The sequence below is a fragment of the Melozone crissalis genome, unplaced genomic scaffold (genome assembly GCF_028551555.1).
Source record: "Melozone crissalis strain CALT ecotype California unplaced genomic scaffold, PUWL_Pcris_2 ptg000006l_1, whole genome shotgun sequence".
NCBI lineage: Eukaryota > Metazoa > Chordata > Aves > Passeriformes > Passerellidae > Melozone > Melozone crissalis.
Genome location: NW_026535784.1, coordinates 23,048,011 through 23,063,837, shown reverse-complemented (window position 1 = coordinate 23,063,837; position 15,827 = coordinate 23,048,011). Strand labels below are relative to the sequence as shown.

General features: G+C 33.5%; 1 protein-coding gene across 1 annotated transcript in view; it reads left to right on the top strand.

Moving 5' to 3' along the window:
• SGCZ (sarcoglycan zeta) overlaps nt 1–15,827 on the top strand; it is a 363,437-nt gene that overhangs the window by 307,687 nt on the left and 39,923 nt on the right. Inside the window, exon 5 of the mRNA XM_054294674.1 lies at nt 10,701–10,823. Coding sequence (XP_054150649.1) covers nt 10,701–10,823 — 123 coding nt within the window. The remainder of the gene's footprint in view (nt 1–10,700; nt 10,824–15,827) is intronic.

Genomic DNA, 15,827 nt, shown 5'->3' with positions numbered 1-15,827 from the left:
TAGTTCATATCTGAAGTTGTATTGATCTAACATAAGAAGCATCTTTTCTGTCTGTAATGACAGACAAAAAGAAAAACACACTTTGTACTTTTATAAATAGTCTGATAAGTTTTTTTTTTTTGTACCATAGACAAAATAAATGCAGCTTATTTCCTTTCCTTGTTTGTCCATGATCTAAATTCGGAGGGAATTTTAAGGTCCGGTACCTTATTTTTGATGTGGTGTTGGCAGGAACACCTGGCATGCTAAGGACTGATGAGGTGCTGGCTTCCTGCAGGGCAGCCTTCAAAAAGAAGCCACCACAAGCCTCTTTTTCTCATGAAAGCACAATGGTCTATACCCACTGTCACTTTAGAGGTGATATGAAAATGATGAAAGGGAGCACTAAATCAGTGTTTTCCAGGCAGGGATTATGGAGGGGAGCAGGAGTACAGCAATGACTGTGCAGAATGATGTCCAATCTGCTTGGTATGAGCTTCAGCTCACTGCCTTTTAGTGTTTCATATCAGTGCTAACTTTGACCCCAGAGCACCTGTAGTGAACCTGGACACATACTGAAGTAGATTTTAATTATCAATAGCTATCTGGCAATGGTACTTCAGTCCAGTTTACTTTGGTGCTTTACAGGCTTTTTATTTTACTTTATTGTATTTTAAATACAACTCTGGACCTTTTCACTGTTTCTAGAAAATTGGCACTGAAAGAGAGAAAAAGGTATTCTGTTGTAATTCTCAAATATTTTTTCCTCTTCCCATCCCACCCAACCCGACCCCATAACAAATCAGAGGACCTGGAACTATGAGCAGTTGATTGATTTAATTGTAGAAGTAGAGTCTGAGTGGGAAGAGGTAATTAGTGTTTTCATGGTGCTGCAGAAGTGTTAGTGTTTAAACATTAATCCATTGCCATCTGTCCTGCTGCTGTTACCCGCATGCTGTTGGCCAGGACAGAGAGCCTAACTACTGCCCAAATGTTCAGAGCAGGGAAGGAGAAGTGTCTTTCCTAGGAGAGACATCCCAAGAGTCAAAGAAATGGGGTTATTTAGAGGAAATAAGTAGGTTTTAGAGGTATAGGAGTGGGTTTGAAGGAGGCAGCATACATCTTCCAAAGATGGTCCTAATTCTTTGTCTTTAGCTTTATCTGAAGCTAATACTTCATTTAACTTCAAAAACAGCTGCTGTGCATGCCTTGTGACATTCACAAGGCTGCTGCTGGGTGCTAAGCACTATTAAATTACCTACAACATCTGGACCTTTAACAAGTCTCTAACAGGACATTAAGATTTTATTTTTACCCCTTTTTTCCCGGATGTTCAGACAGCTCACTAATATTGTCAGGAATATATTTATCTAAGAGGTGAAGTACAAAATAGGGGTAAAAATTGAGAAGACTATTTTAAGTTAATTAAATACAAAGACATAATTTAAAAGAAAGAGAAGGGCAGTGAGATCTTTCTGGTGTTCTTTATTTTCATATTTATTTCAGAGAACACTTGGAGGTAGAAATTCAACAGCCTGCTGATTGTGTTAGAGGTGTTGAAATAACAGCAAAGAGATTTTTCAAACATAGGGGCAAGAAGTAATTTGATTGTAGACTTAGATTCTTTCTTCAGCTAAATCATCCTTAAAAAGTCTGAGTTCTATCAGTTTTATTACTTAAGCATTTATGGGAAATTAGCCTGTTTCTATTTGTGAAAGAGATTCTTGCAAGTGAGCAGTCAGGCTTGGAAACATTTGTGTTTGCCCATGAAAATTATTTGTCCATGTGAGATTGTGAACCTCTTAGAGAGAAAGTTCTGGTTCATATAAATTAGATTACTAATATTAAAAAATAAATAATAAAAAGATTTCTGTTTCATGGAAATTCCCCTCACATATCTTTAGACTATTAGAAATTTCATCTCAGTTTTATGTTGAAATTGTTATTGTTTTATAAAAACATCAATATTGAAGTTTAATTTCTATTCATTCACTTGGAGCACTGCTCCAAGTCCCATAAGAAATATAGTTCCAAAATGAACTTCAATGTAACACTGAAACATTAAAATACATTGTAAAATAGCAATTGATAACCACAGCTAGAACATTGCTGCTTTTTTGTGCTTATTTATAAATGAAGTTGCTTATTTGCCTTTCTTTTGCCTCCATTTAGTACAGGATTAAGTTTCAAGTTCCAAATTATGCCAATACTAGACATGTTTAATCGTGCCATTTGTAGATGTGCTGAGCTGTCTTGATATAATTTATCTCAAGCATGTACAGCATTGTTAAAGATATATTTATTATGGATTTTGAAAATTTCTTTAATATATAAATATATCTCTGAAAATAACTTCTTTTTCCTTAGGCTATTCTTAGAGTGATAAATATTGTAGTTGTAACTGAATTATGAACAGATGGCATTGAATTAATGATTAGCTGAATATTTTTAAACTTGACTAGATTTCTTCCTGTGAAGAAAAGCATTCCATAAATCTAAAATTAATTAGTCTCTGGGAACAGTTATCATTCACTGAATCGCTAACATGTGTTAGAGATCAAAATAATACAGAGTGAACATTTTTTTCCAACTCAAAATTAAGGGCTACCTTGCATTTAAAGTAAGTTATTGCAACATTTGAAGTTATTGCAAAACTTAATGATTTTACTTGTGTGCTATTTTGCACAGATATTTTGGTTGCAGAAGTTGTTTTGCTACTCCTTTATCATACGTATTACCCGTAGCATCTGGTCGTGTTATGACCTCAAAGTTTTCACACACTTAAAGATTTCTACCCATTTTGCTTCTGGTGTGGAAGAAGAACTCAGGTGTTAATTTAGCATATTTTTCTCTCGTTGAGTGATTCTGGTTGGCTTACCATACTTCTGATGTGAAAGCTTTCAGCTAGTCCAGACAAAAACTCCACTTATGCTGCAGGTCTTGTCTCTGAATTTGCACATCCATCTGCATCTAGGTTATATTTCTTTCCAGACACAGGATCGTACACTCTTTCAAGGACACTTCAGATTTCCCAAGGGTATCAGTGTAGCCTCCATAAGTGGGGTGTTTCAAAGGTAGACAAGCTGGCAGTGGTTCAAATCACAAAGATGCAGAATTTCAGTGTCAGCAGGGTTACTGGCTGAGGTAGATGTCTTCATCGGTGAATTGAATTGCATCTTATGTGTTACAAGTCAACAATGAACTCCACTGAGAACATTAATCAAAAGAGACACTTCCAGAAGCTAAGAGACCAAATATGCTTTTATCCTGCTTCTACGGCTTTCTGGCTCTTGTCCCACTGTCAAGGGCAAGGAGACAAGTAATTTCCTAAATGGGTAATGCAGAAATCCTGAGAGCTGGGTTAAGACCTCATTGTCCTGTGCCTTCATCATAGCGGATGCAACTTGCTCAGAAATCTGCAAATGCATTTCACTGATCTGCAAAGTAGAAGAAGGGTTTAAAATTATCATTTTCTGGTAATCAGGCTGTATTTTTTTCTCTTATTTTGCTACTCAGTAGTAACCAGTGGTAGCCTTTTTGTGGATGAGTCATGTGTATCTTTTAGTATTTTGTACATTCTTTCATTAAATCTTTCTCAGATAAAGTGTGATTATATGAAATGCTAAGACCTTTTGCATAGATAGCTTCAGGATATTTGAGCTCCCTAGCTAAAGTAGATAATTGGAGAAATAGTCAGTTTGTAAAAATTAGACTTTTATAATCTTTCTTATATAGTAACTATCAGTATTGAATTAATATTATAAAAATGTGAAACAGGGATTTTTTGACATTTCTTTTTTCAAGAAAGTTTCTGAGTGCTCTGGTGGCTTGTGTCCTTTGTTTAGGTCTTCTCTCTCCAAGTGTGATTAATTCAATTCTTTATCTCAAAAAGGTTTGATTTGCATTCAGAAGCATTATAATGGTCTAATTCACTACATTGTGACTAATATTATACTTTTGAGTCACAACAGAGTTTATTTAAAGTCTATGGGAAACTGCCAAAAGCATCTGGAAGAACAATTTGTATCTTTTTAATCACGTCAGGGGGAAAAAAGGAAGATGCGAAGCCAATCTCTTAATAACAAGGGTACATTAAGAATATATTGACAAGGTGGAGATAGGTCAAATGTTGGATTCCATGATTTTGGAGGTCTTTCCAACCTGAATGATTCTGTGATTCTGTGAATATGGGCAAAAATATTTGCTAGCTTTTAATTTTTATTAATAAAACACCAAAAAATGTCCAAAATGCCTGCCAGGTAGAAAAAAGTCTCAGAATAACTGTCTAATGCTTACAGAGAATATTGCCAGTAAGAAAGACAAAAGTGAAATGCTTTTCTTTTTAAATCTTTACAAAGTCAGATCCATAACAGTTATTTTAAAAGGTCAGAGGATAAATGAGTAAGAGGAAAGGTAAAGAACCATTGGGTTACATGAATGTATTTCACTTCATCCAGTTTCATTTTCAGTCCAGTTACCTCATAGTGATAAAGCAGGATGCATAAAGGCCCTTGCAGGTATTTTAGGCAGCTTGCAGATGAGAGCTTAGGCATCAAAAGATGCAAATAAATAAAGCATCAGATTTATTTTTAAGAAAAGAATAAAGTATAGATGTAGAGATTTACACATCACTGAATTTTCAGCGGAATTTCTGGTAAATTGGTAGAACGTTCAATAGCGAAGTCTGGCTATAATTGTGACCTAAAGGAAATATATAATCATAAACAGTAGCAGGTTTAGCAAGGAATGATTTACATTATCTGCAAGATGTTATAATTCCCAAGGAGAAATTCAACAGTCCTGTTTTGTCTTTGAGTTTCATCTGTCTAATGAGGACATTTCATAACTCCCCTTACTATTTCTGTGTGTTCTTGCTATTTGATTTGAATGTGGTGTTCATCAAGTACAGCAAGTAGTCAGGTACCTCACAATTAATTGTTCTGTCTATTTTTAACTCTCATTTCTCTTCAGTGGAATGTGCAGCTACTTAGAAACAACTCAGTATTTTCATAAAACCGAGTGACCAAACAGCATAATTATAGCCTTACAGTCTAGCTTAGCTAACAGAGAGAATGGAAATATTCCACTAATTTTGTATGGAAAAGTAGTGCCCAGACTGCTTCAGTAAGCCTCAGCTACCAAAAGGTGTATGTTCAGTTTTGTAAATAATTTATGTTGTGAAAACCAATCCCATCACAAAAAGCTAATATTTACAGGGTTAAGGATAATACTGAAGACTTGGACAATGCTCTTAGGATTTAGTAATATTCAGGTTACATTCATCATGAGTAAGAAGAACTGATTAGCTTTCTACTCCCATTCACATTTTGCAGTGCACAAAATATGTTAGATTTATAAATAATACAGTTGCATGAGCTGGTCTTTTATGCTTGTCAATGTAAGCTAAGTTGATAAATGCAGCTGTAAAAAGAAGTTAACATATTGTGGCTATTTATTGATGTCACAAAGAAACATTCCTGGACAATAAAGGAAAACATGTAGGAAAGAGAATGTCATAAAACTGGTAATAAAAAATAATATATATATTTATTTAAAATTTAACCTATTTATTTTATACTTTAGATACTCTATTTAATAATCTAATTTAAAATTTATCCATTTACAGAAACCATGTATATTTATTTATTATTAATATATGTTTATTATATTTTTGTATGTTTATAACACATCTCTAGTATTGTGAGAAAAATCAGTCTGATACGAAAGTCATTTTACTTGCTGCAAGACTCAGTTCATGAATCTAGATCATGTTTTGAGTAAATTAGCCTTAATGGGATTATAAAAGGAGCAAAACATACAGTGTGAGGTCCTACAGATAAATTTTGGTGCCTGACATATCTTCCTGTGTCTTGTATGGCTTTCTTATCTAAGGAGCCATATAAGCAATTAAGATATTATAGCTAAAATTACAGTCAATGCACATCCTTTTAACCATTACGGAAGCAAAATAAATGTGTTGACTTAAAGCTCAAACAACATTCAAGAAGCAGAGAATCACATTTTGCTTTCATTCCCCCATGAGTATAGCTCATAGCTGATGAAATTATGAACAGCTGTATCTGATCTGTTCAGCCATGTAATTTTTGAGTCTCATGGAAATTACCATATGTTAGGGGTAGTAGACAGAAAAGGACAGAATTGCTCTTGAGTTGTTGTGGCCTCATCTAGAAGCAGGATGGAGAGTGTTGTCTGCTGCTGCTGGTATGCTACTCCCACATCCTATTTTCATAGCTGAAACACAGCTGAACATAACTTCCAATGTCAAGATCCACCAGGAAGACAGATTGCAGGGAGGATGTATTCTATCTATTGCAGAGGTGACAGACAATATTTCAGATGTGTTTTGCAGTGAAACTGATATACCATATCAACAGTGGACTTGACAGTGCCGGGTTAATGTTCTACCTTTGAGGTCTTTTACAACCATAATGATTCTAGGATTCCACAAAGTTCCTAGAAGTAAAACCAGCTTGGGAGAGCAGAACTTTTCTGTCAGATGTCATTTGACCAATATCACTAATCTTTCATGGCTAGTATTGGGTCTGTAGGTCACAGTGAAGGAAGTGTCCCGCCTGATTGACATGGTCCTACTGAGTTTCCTCTTATAATAATGTGTGCCTTATTCCTATTCTAATAATTTACGTTGACAGATGTTATTGTTCACTTCCACAAAAGGTAAGAAGTATGTGCTTTGTTTCTTCTCACCCAGCATTTGCTCCAGCTTCCCTTGCCTGAGTAGATGATAATTAGAATAGGAAACCTTGAAGATCAACCTCTCCAAGAAACAGTAGCTTTCTGACATCTCTACATACAGAACCAACTATGGAGAGAGAGCTAAGGGATCTTTTACCTTCTCTTTTCACACTTTTTAGATATAATGAAGATGATCCCTTCCCTTCAGTTTCCCTCAGCAAACTGAACGCAGAATATGTTCTGGTTGTTGAGAATCTTTGCTTGTATAGAAGTTTTGCTCCCAGCTGAAAATTCTCTTTTTCTTTTCCAAACTCCTCAGTGCTTCTGTTCTGTTCAGCTGGTACAAATCCTTCACTTGCACAATTGCTCTTGCATTCACTGAAAAGTTTTTAAGATCTCTGCCATCCAAAATACCATAATATTTATAATTCCTATGAATATTAAAAAAATGTATCTAGGTGTATACTTGTCAAAAATTGATCTTAGACCCAGATGAGTGTTGAATCTTTATTAACAATAATTTATCTATTTAATTGCCAATCTCAGAAGCATCAACACATTCTCATAAAAGTAACTTTCTTTGTCATCCAGACTCTGCATAAAACTCTGCATTTAATACATGTTTAAATAACCCATTTTTCTTGAAGAACCAGAAGAAACTTTATCATTTTTCCTATTTACAAGGATCAGTTTGTGGTAGTTCCATTTGAATTCTAATCCCTATATTCAATTTAAGGTTGTTGATTTTTTATCTTTTTCTGTGTCTGAATTTGCTGTGTGCCAGATGGACGTGGAAGGTGATTGAGAAATCAGACACTGCTAGTGTTTGTAATCATATCTAAACCTTGTAAGACTGGAGAGTTCTTATTTCTATTTATTATCACAGCAAACAATGGTTCTAATTATTATTGCTGAATAATAATAATGAAGTACTGTAAGTAATCATTGACTTTAAAATGAAAAATATTAGAACATGCATTTTTCATATTATTATATTACTTAATTAGTAAGTCAAACTCTCTTCAAATTCAAAATAGTTTTTATTTTGAAATTTAGTCTCTATTACTGTTTATCTGGATTACAGAACCATAATTTTCTGTATTTTTACAGCACGTACTGCCCAAAATTTTCATTTAATGTGTCTTCACTACAGTTAAAATGTACAATTTTAGGCTCTGTACCATTTTAAATGTAGCTGGTTTTAAGATAATTTCAATTATACAACTGCTGTGCACAAAGCATGTGTTATAAACCATCATTACATACCATGTATATATGAATATGATACACATATTTTTCATCTATATAATTTAAATGAAAGGAATTTCACAGAAACACAATAATTTAATTGAGCATTATACATCTGAATTTACAAGTTAATAGTTTTCCTGAACCCAAGATGAGAAAGGAGTTTTTCATAGACATGTCTTGAACCTGATTAAAGCTGTTATGTAGCCAATTGCATGTCTAGGATGAAGTAGAATAACAATACAGTAAGAAGTAGCAAAGCTAAACAGCTTTTCTGGTAGCCATGTATTTGATAGAAATTACCTTTCCAAATAGAATTTGGAAGATAGATTTTCATACATGATTCTCTGGACTGAAGTATGCATTATTCAAGCAGGTATGAATTGCTGAAAATAGTGATGGCTCTACAAGTTTGAGATTAGAATTTCAAAATACTTCCTTTGTTCATGCATAATATTCTAAGACTTGACATTGTTTTTATTAGTAGCACCATTAAAAATTCAGACATTTTATAAAACGTGTATGTTGGTAGAGTGGTTTTGGAACACAGCAATTTGCTTTACAGCTAAGAAGATAATACCTTAATACATTGCAAATGCAACTGCTTGCTCTTATTTCAACTGGGAAATGAAAATGAAACGAAACAGAATTCCATTTTGATAGCACTGAGTACTCTGCAGGCAGTTCAACTTTTCTAAACCAGTTTTATTACATTCACACCTGGTTCTATGTCAAAGAGACAAATGTAACATGTATTATGTTTTTTTAGTAATCTCTCAAGTGCCTTGAACACGCTAACTACCATTTCAGCAATAAGGAATACCAAGTAATACACTATTAAGTCCTGAGTGAAACATGAAGTAAAAACCCATTTATTTTAGCATTAAAATTTATTTGCTTCCTGTAATGGTATTTTGGACTAGCTGAATTCTAGGTGTACTTTTATGTTATGTGATTCTGGAGCAGCACAAATAGCATCTAAAATATATGCAGTCCTTAGTCAAAGTTCCAGACCATTGTTATTTAAGTCATTTTTAATGAAAACCTATATTATCCTAAATACATCTCAAGTTTTTAAAAGCCGTTTTTGAAACATGGGCTGTCACTTAGAGTGATATATAATGACTAAGAATGTGGCAGATCTTTTCTCTTTTTGATTTCTGACACATTTTTTTGTTAATTTCTTTTCCTTACACAGCTAACAACTTTGATGGGTGTAAATTAGTAATGTCACAGTACTTATAATGCCACTTTCTTTTAGGTGGCTAAGCTCTCATCAGCTCTTAAATAAAGATGAAACTTTTTAGTATTAAGTTATTTGTAATTATCCTTTGGTTTCCTGAACCATAACTATGGTTGCAGGACAAGGGCATGCCCAAACATCTGCATCTGAAATCTGAAATCTGCCCCTCTTTTTATAAAGATTTTATATTTTTTCCAAACAAAGCCAACAACCTGATTAACACATTTTAAAAGACTTCAGTGGGGGAGGGGAGTGGGGAAAAAAATACCATTTTGCACATTTACAGAATAAACATATCTAAATTCAACAAAATGCATCATCACAAGTATTTTGATTTTTTCATTTTCTTTTTCCATCGTGAATCAAAAATAGCCAATTATTTTTTACAGTACAAACATATAAAAGTAAGAGGAATTGTTTTGATCCCATAGCTGATTCTTTAAATTATGAACTGCTAAGGCAATTCCTTGACCAAAATTCATTATCACAGTTTTTATATTCCTTATTACATATTTTGATACTATGCATTTTCATATTAAAATAAATACATATTATGCAGGAAGAGGTTTTTTTACAAACTTTTTAACCAGATTATTAAACTGAGATAACATATATAAATTTATTTATTCATAATGCCCTCCACATAATTTTTACTCATGTAGATTTATGCCAGGGATGCATTACAAGTTTAATTAGGGATCATAGAGAAAATTTCAGATTATTATTCCCTGAAATAATGTATCTTGCCTTATGTCTTGTTTTGCCATATGCAGTTGGTGGCTTTTCAACACCATTTTCAGAAATGATGTTTGCTTTCACTTATTAATCAAATAAAATTTTCAGAAACAATTTAGTACACAAAACACTGGAGAGTAAGAATAAGACCTGTAAATTGAAAAGCATAGTGAATTTAAAGTCTTAGTACCTGCAAACTGTCTTCATTGCCATTAGATCAATCCATATATCTGTCCAATTCCACAATTATTTTAGGATTTTGAACTTTGAGTCATTTGGGAATATTGTTTCATAAAATATGACATAAATTTTGATATCTTAGCCCATGTTTTTTTGTTTTGTTGGGTTGTTTTTGTTATTTTACTCTTTAAGTTTTTCAATAGAACTGAATGAAAAATACTGTTTTCTGCTGTGTTGAGTTGTGTGTCTTAATAGAATAAGGTCATGTATTATCTTTATTTGTTCATTGGCAGGAAACTGCAATTTAGACTGAACAAACCCCAGAAAGCTCTGTCTGAATTGGCATTTCAAGATCTCAGTGTTTAAGTACATTCTAAATATTAGTGTTGATTTCCACATAATGCTGAAATAGAAGTTTTCATAGTTATTTCTGTAAACTATTTTAACAGTATTTTATAATGCAAGTTATCTATCAGGCTTACAGAAAGCCAAATATTTTCATAAATCATCATGTATTCAATAGGTTTTGGATATTCAATTTATGCCAATGATTAATTCTTACAAAATACCTTAGATGTAATGATCCCTTCCTTAATTTCAGGGGCTGATGCTGTGGAAGCTCAGTGTAAGAGATTTGAAGTGAGGGCAAGTGACAGTGGAAGAGTGCTGTTTTCTGCAGATGAAGATGAGATTGTCATTGGAGCTGACAGACTGAAAGTAACAGGTAAGGTAATAATACAGATTCTAAATGCATGTAAACATATATTTTTTAATACCTTTAGTAGTAATTAAACTATCGATCTTCTACACAATTTTAGTCCACTGGAGAAGAAAACATCTTCTCATTATCAGAGATTGTTTGACCAACCAGAAGATATTGCATAATCTAAATATCAATTCCTCTAAAGGCAGATTTAAATTTAAATTCTGCAGGATCAACTGTGGTACACGTCACACTTACCACTGTGTTTTGGCTTTATATGTTACCATTAGGTATTGTTTTGTGGTGTGTGTACCATTTGTTTAGGTAACGCTCCTTCAAAATGTTAAAAAATATTATATATATGGTAGCCTTTATTTTTTTCTGTATACAAAGTATCAAGTCTAACTTCCATATGAATTAAGATTTCATGAGGCTCAGCTGAAAAACCTTGCCTTGACTTGGGTATATTAGTTTATAATGAAATTAAGGTTACTGTTACAGTTTCACCACCGCCAGCAATTTAACCTTGCATTCACTCCTCCACTGGTGTGGGTGGGGGAGAGAACTGGAAGGGCGAAAATTGAAAAGAAAACTAATGTGTTGAGATAAAGGCAGTTCATAGGTAAAGCGAAAGTCACACACACAAGCAATGCAAAACAAGGAATTAAAATTAATTCAGTGCTCTCCATGGGCAGTGAGGTGTTCAGCAATCTGCAGGCAAGCAGGGCCCCATCAGGCATAACGTGGAAAAAGAGAGTCATGCTGAATCCTGCTAAGGCTCAAACTTGGTCATAATACTAAATGCTGAGAGAATTAATCTTAAATGTACAATTGACACAGGAGATTTCAAAGTGTCTCTCTTATGTTAAAAAATAAAACAACTTATAAATGGCACTAAGAATTAGATCCCCACCACTGAGAAATGCATTCATAAGTTTTTGATGTCATGATCATTATTTTTTAATCAAATATTTGGCACCATAAGAATTAATTTTATCCAAAGATTGTGTGATACCTTTAAATTCTTCAGCAAACACATGAAAGGTGATGAGTCCCTGTGAGCAACATCAATCAGACTGTGTTACTCCACATGGCATGATGAGACTGATGAAACCTGGCAGGAAATCATAATGTCAAACATCAACCAGAATTTTTTTTCTTTAGTTTATTTTTCTCAAGCTTGTGTTTTTTATTATCATGGTGCCTTGGGGTGAATATAGGAAAGGAATTATGGAAGAAGAAATAAAATAAAAGTTGAATATAAAAAAGAGAAAATAAGATGTACTTATTTGGAGATAAATCTCTCACATGTGTTTATTTAAGGGTAGTACTACAATGAAATTGTTTTCTTTTCTTCTGTAGCAATCAATAGTGTCTCTCTGAAAACACTTCACTGTGAGTGTGTCCAATAAATTATTTATTTTGGTCATTAATTTTCAAAGTATACTTATGGGCATTTGTAAACTACCATGGCAATGTAGGATTTTTTGTATATTATTTTTCCTGCATTCAGAAGAATGTTTGTTAATGGTCAGCTTTTAAAAGCAGTCTATTATAAGTCAGTCTAAGAAATTCTTGATTAGAACAATCTGAAAGATTAAGTTGACAGCTTCTCACTGATTATTTTTTGTAAAATTTTTATTTGTAGAAAGGTATAGTAGAAACAGAGTAGGAATCCAGATATCAATTTATTTCCCAGATAAGAAAAATATAGTATCAGAATCAGAAGCAGTACTTTTTGGTTTAGAGATATTGCAGTTATATATTTGTATAATAAGAGTCTCTCACTTTAAAATTAGGCAATTGGCTGTTTTATTTAAATTCTTATTCTTCCTTACATTGCTAGTTTTGCTTTTTCTTTTAACTGCATAAGCTCTTTTCTGCTTTATTACTCAAAGAAAGAAGAAAAATGATTCAAATTTTTATGTTGTTAGAGAGAGCAGTTAGAATTGCAACTGTCTGTTTTCCTTTTGCACAGAGATGCCTCCTGCCAACAAGTTTAGGATGTATCATGGGGATTTGGAGGGAGGAAAGAGAAAGGCTTGGTGAAGTGAACATTTTGTTAAAGAACTGGGGAAACAAGTGGTAATAAGAAGCTCATTTTCTGGCAGGCTCATGGGTTTCTTTCTGCACATGGTTAAACCTTTCTCCATTTTTTTATATTCACCCTGCTGTTCCAAGCATCTGTAGCTCCACAGGGTCTTCTTCTGTCTCTCTGCAGCTATAGAACAAGAATATCTGTTTGATTTTTACTTCTCTTATTTAAATCTTCGTTTAAAATTCTCTTCCCTTTGCTTTTATTTAATTTTTCTTTTACCTGGAATAAGACCTCTGGAAGATACTCTTGAAACAGAACTGGACTGGTGAACCTTGTTCCTGAGAGTGCAAGCACACATCATGAGGCAGCTTTATCATGCCAGAGCACTTTTGAGAAAGATTAAAAATACCTTAGGTCAGCATACCTTTTCCTGAGACAATGCTGTGAAATAAACCTATATAAAAACCTTCACTGGAGGGCTGTGTTAGTATAGTTTGTTTGGGTTTTTTCTCTTTTTCCTTGAAGCAAACTTGTAGTTAGCAGCTGTATAAGAAGGATGAAGGAACCTGGAATTCACCTAGTTTTAGTCAAACTGCACCTACTTTTTTTGACAATGTAAATGAGGTTTTTTCTGTTTTGTCTTCCAAGATGGGTTTCTTAGTTAAGGCTAAATGCACACTAACAGAAATTCTCTTTTTTCTCATTCAACTCATACTTTTCTATCCAAATTTTACAAACATTTTGCTTTTTTAAAAGGGCATTTCTCTATGATTTCAGAGGAGAAGAAACAGTAATTTAATTCTCATGTTGTCTCTACAAGATCTTTTGATCTATGTAATTCCTTCACTTTTCTATAATGTTCTTTATTTAAACATGATTTTATCTCTGACCCTTCTTCTGAGACCCATAAAAATCATAGAATAATTTATTTTGTTCCAGGTTTACATAGCTTCTATATAAGTTATACTTGCACATGTGGCTTTTTATGTTTATTAATCATCCTTTAAAAAGGCAAAGCAAAAATAGATTTGCAAATTAAATTAGATAGGTCATCATTCAGAAGCCATTGCTGTTCTGCAGTTAAATCCAATGATGTTTTCTAGATGTTGCAAATCAGCTACATAATTTTTTCTAAATAACCCAGCCTAAATTGTTTGGAAAATATTACTTACCTTTAAGTAAATTGAATTATTCTTGTTTACTACTACTTAATTTCTGGATTATTTTTGTTCTTAGTGCTGCATATCTGGGTGGTGTAGTCTCTTTTAGCCCAGGACTTGGATAGAACTGAATTTTTTATATTATGATGATTAACATGACAACAGTAATACTTTTTCTCTAAAAAGAAATAAGGAGCTACTTAGAAATTTTTTAGTTATAGTTTTACCAAGATTTTAGTTCTGTAGAGGTCAACCACTTCATAATTTTTGGAAACACAAATTTCTCAGATACATGAAGCTCCACATCTGTATTGTATGACCTGATCTAATTGGTTGAAAAGCACTTTTTTCCCATATTTCAAACATTGAAATAATTCTCACTGGGGGAATTGCAGTTGTACAAAGGTCTGCACATTGTTGCTTGCAGTGCTGGGAGAAACAAAAGAGGCATAAAAAATTTGCAGGTCATTATGACTTTCTAAGACCTTTCTTCCTTGTCAAATAGCACGATCATGTGGAAAAATGGAAGTTGGAAAAGGACAGTAGAGCACATGCTGTGGTAGCTTTCTCAGATTAATAGCAGGATGTATATAGGGCAAATATACTTTTACACCAAAACACTGTCAGGAAAAAGTATGTGAAAGGCTGCAAGTATCATTTTCATTACACTGAAGTATATGCTTACAGTGGGTTCAGTCTGGCTTTTGATCAGTCATGGACTTCACTAGATGAAAGATGAGAGCCTTGATGTGTCAAGGAAGCTTCAGAAGGTTCCAGCATACCTATACTCCAATAGTATTCTAATAATAATCAGAATTAATATGCGGAGGAGTGCATCAATACTTCAGTTTTGTTTTAAGACTATGCTGCAGGACTGGGAGTCTGCAGGTAATTGAAATATGGAAAGGTCTTCCAGGGTAGTTAAAAGGAAATGATAAAGTAGAAATACGGCTTATGGCTATAAAAAGGAAATATGACAGAATTACGAGGAAATATATGTGAATTGCAAATTAGGTTGGAGAAGTAGAAATAAAATATTTATAACAAGTACTGAAATGTAGAAAAATAACTTATTATTTGATATATGTGGTTATTACAGTAGACTTATATCTAGTGCATTGAGAGACTGAATAGGAATTTCAGTATGAATGGGATAGAAGGTTTTGGATTTTACATGTTCAGTGGGTGGATTGCTGTTCAGGACAGATGGAGTTTGGAGAGTGAAGTGGCATAAGATGAAGGGAAGCATTTAATCATTTTAAGGTGGCTTATGGAGCCCTATTATCTGACCACAGTAATACAGTATTTGATGCGGTACTAAAATTTAATCCTTTAAGCAGATATGACAAATTCTTGGTATCCTGAACACTGAATGAACCTGAAATCTTTTGTCGTCATCTGTCAGTAACAAAAATGCATCACATATATAGGATTTCTTTGTTTCCTGAGTAATGAATACATTAATATGTACTCCAGTGATGAATAAGGTTTCTGATGAGCTTATTTAGCACTTAATGTCTATTCTTGCCTTTAAGGGAGCTCAGACTGAAAGATATTATTGTGGTAGTCTAACCACTTGACAAAACAACCTGTCAGGGCATGGCTCTGGAAGTACACCTACAGAGCTGATTACAATCACATTTATACATCTGACTGAAACCTCTCTATGAAATGAAAGCTTTATGGGCAGTCCACAAATGGTGAGAATAAATAAATGAACAAATAATTTTTTTTTTTATCCAGGACATTGCTTAAATAAATTTATATATTCTATTTAAGGGTAGAATGCACCTAGCCACCTAAAACTCCAAGCATTGTGTACTTACA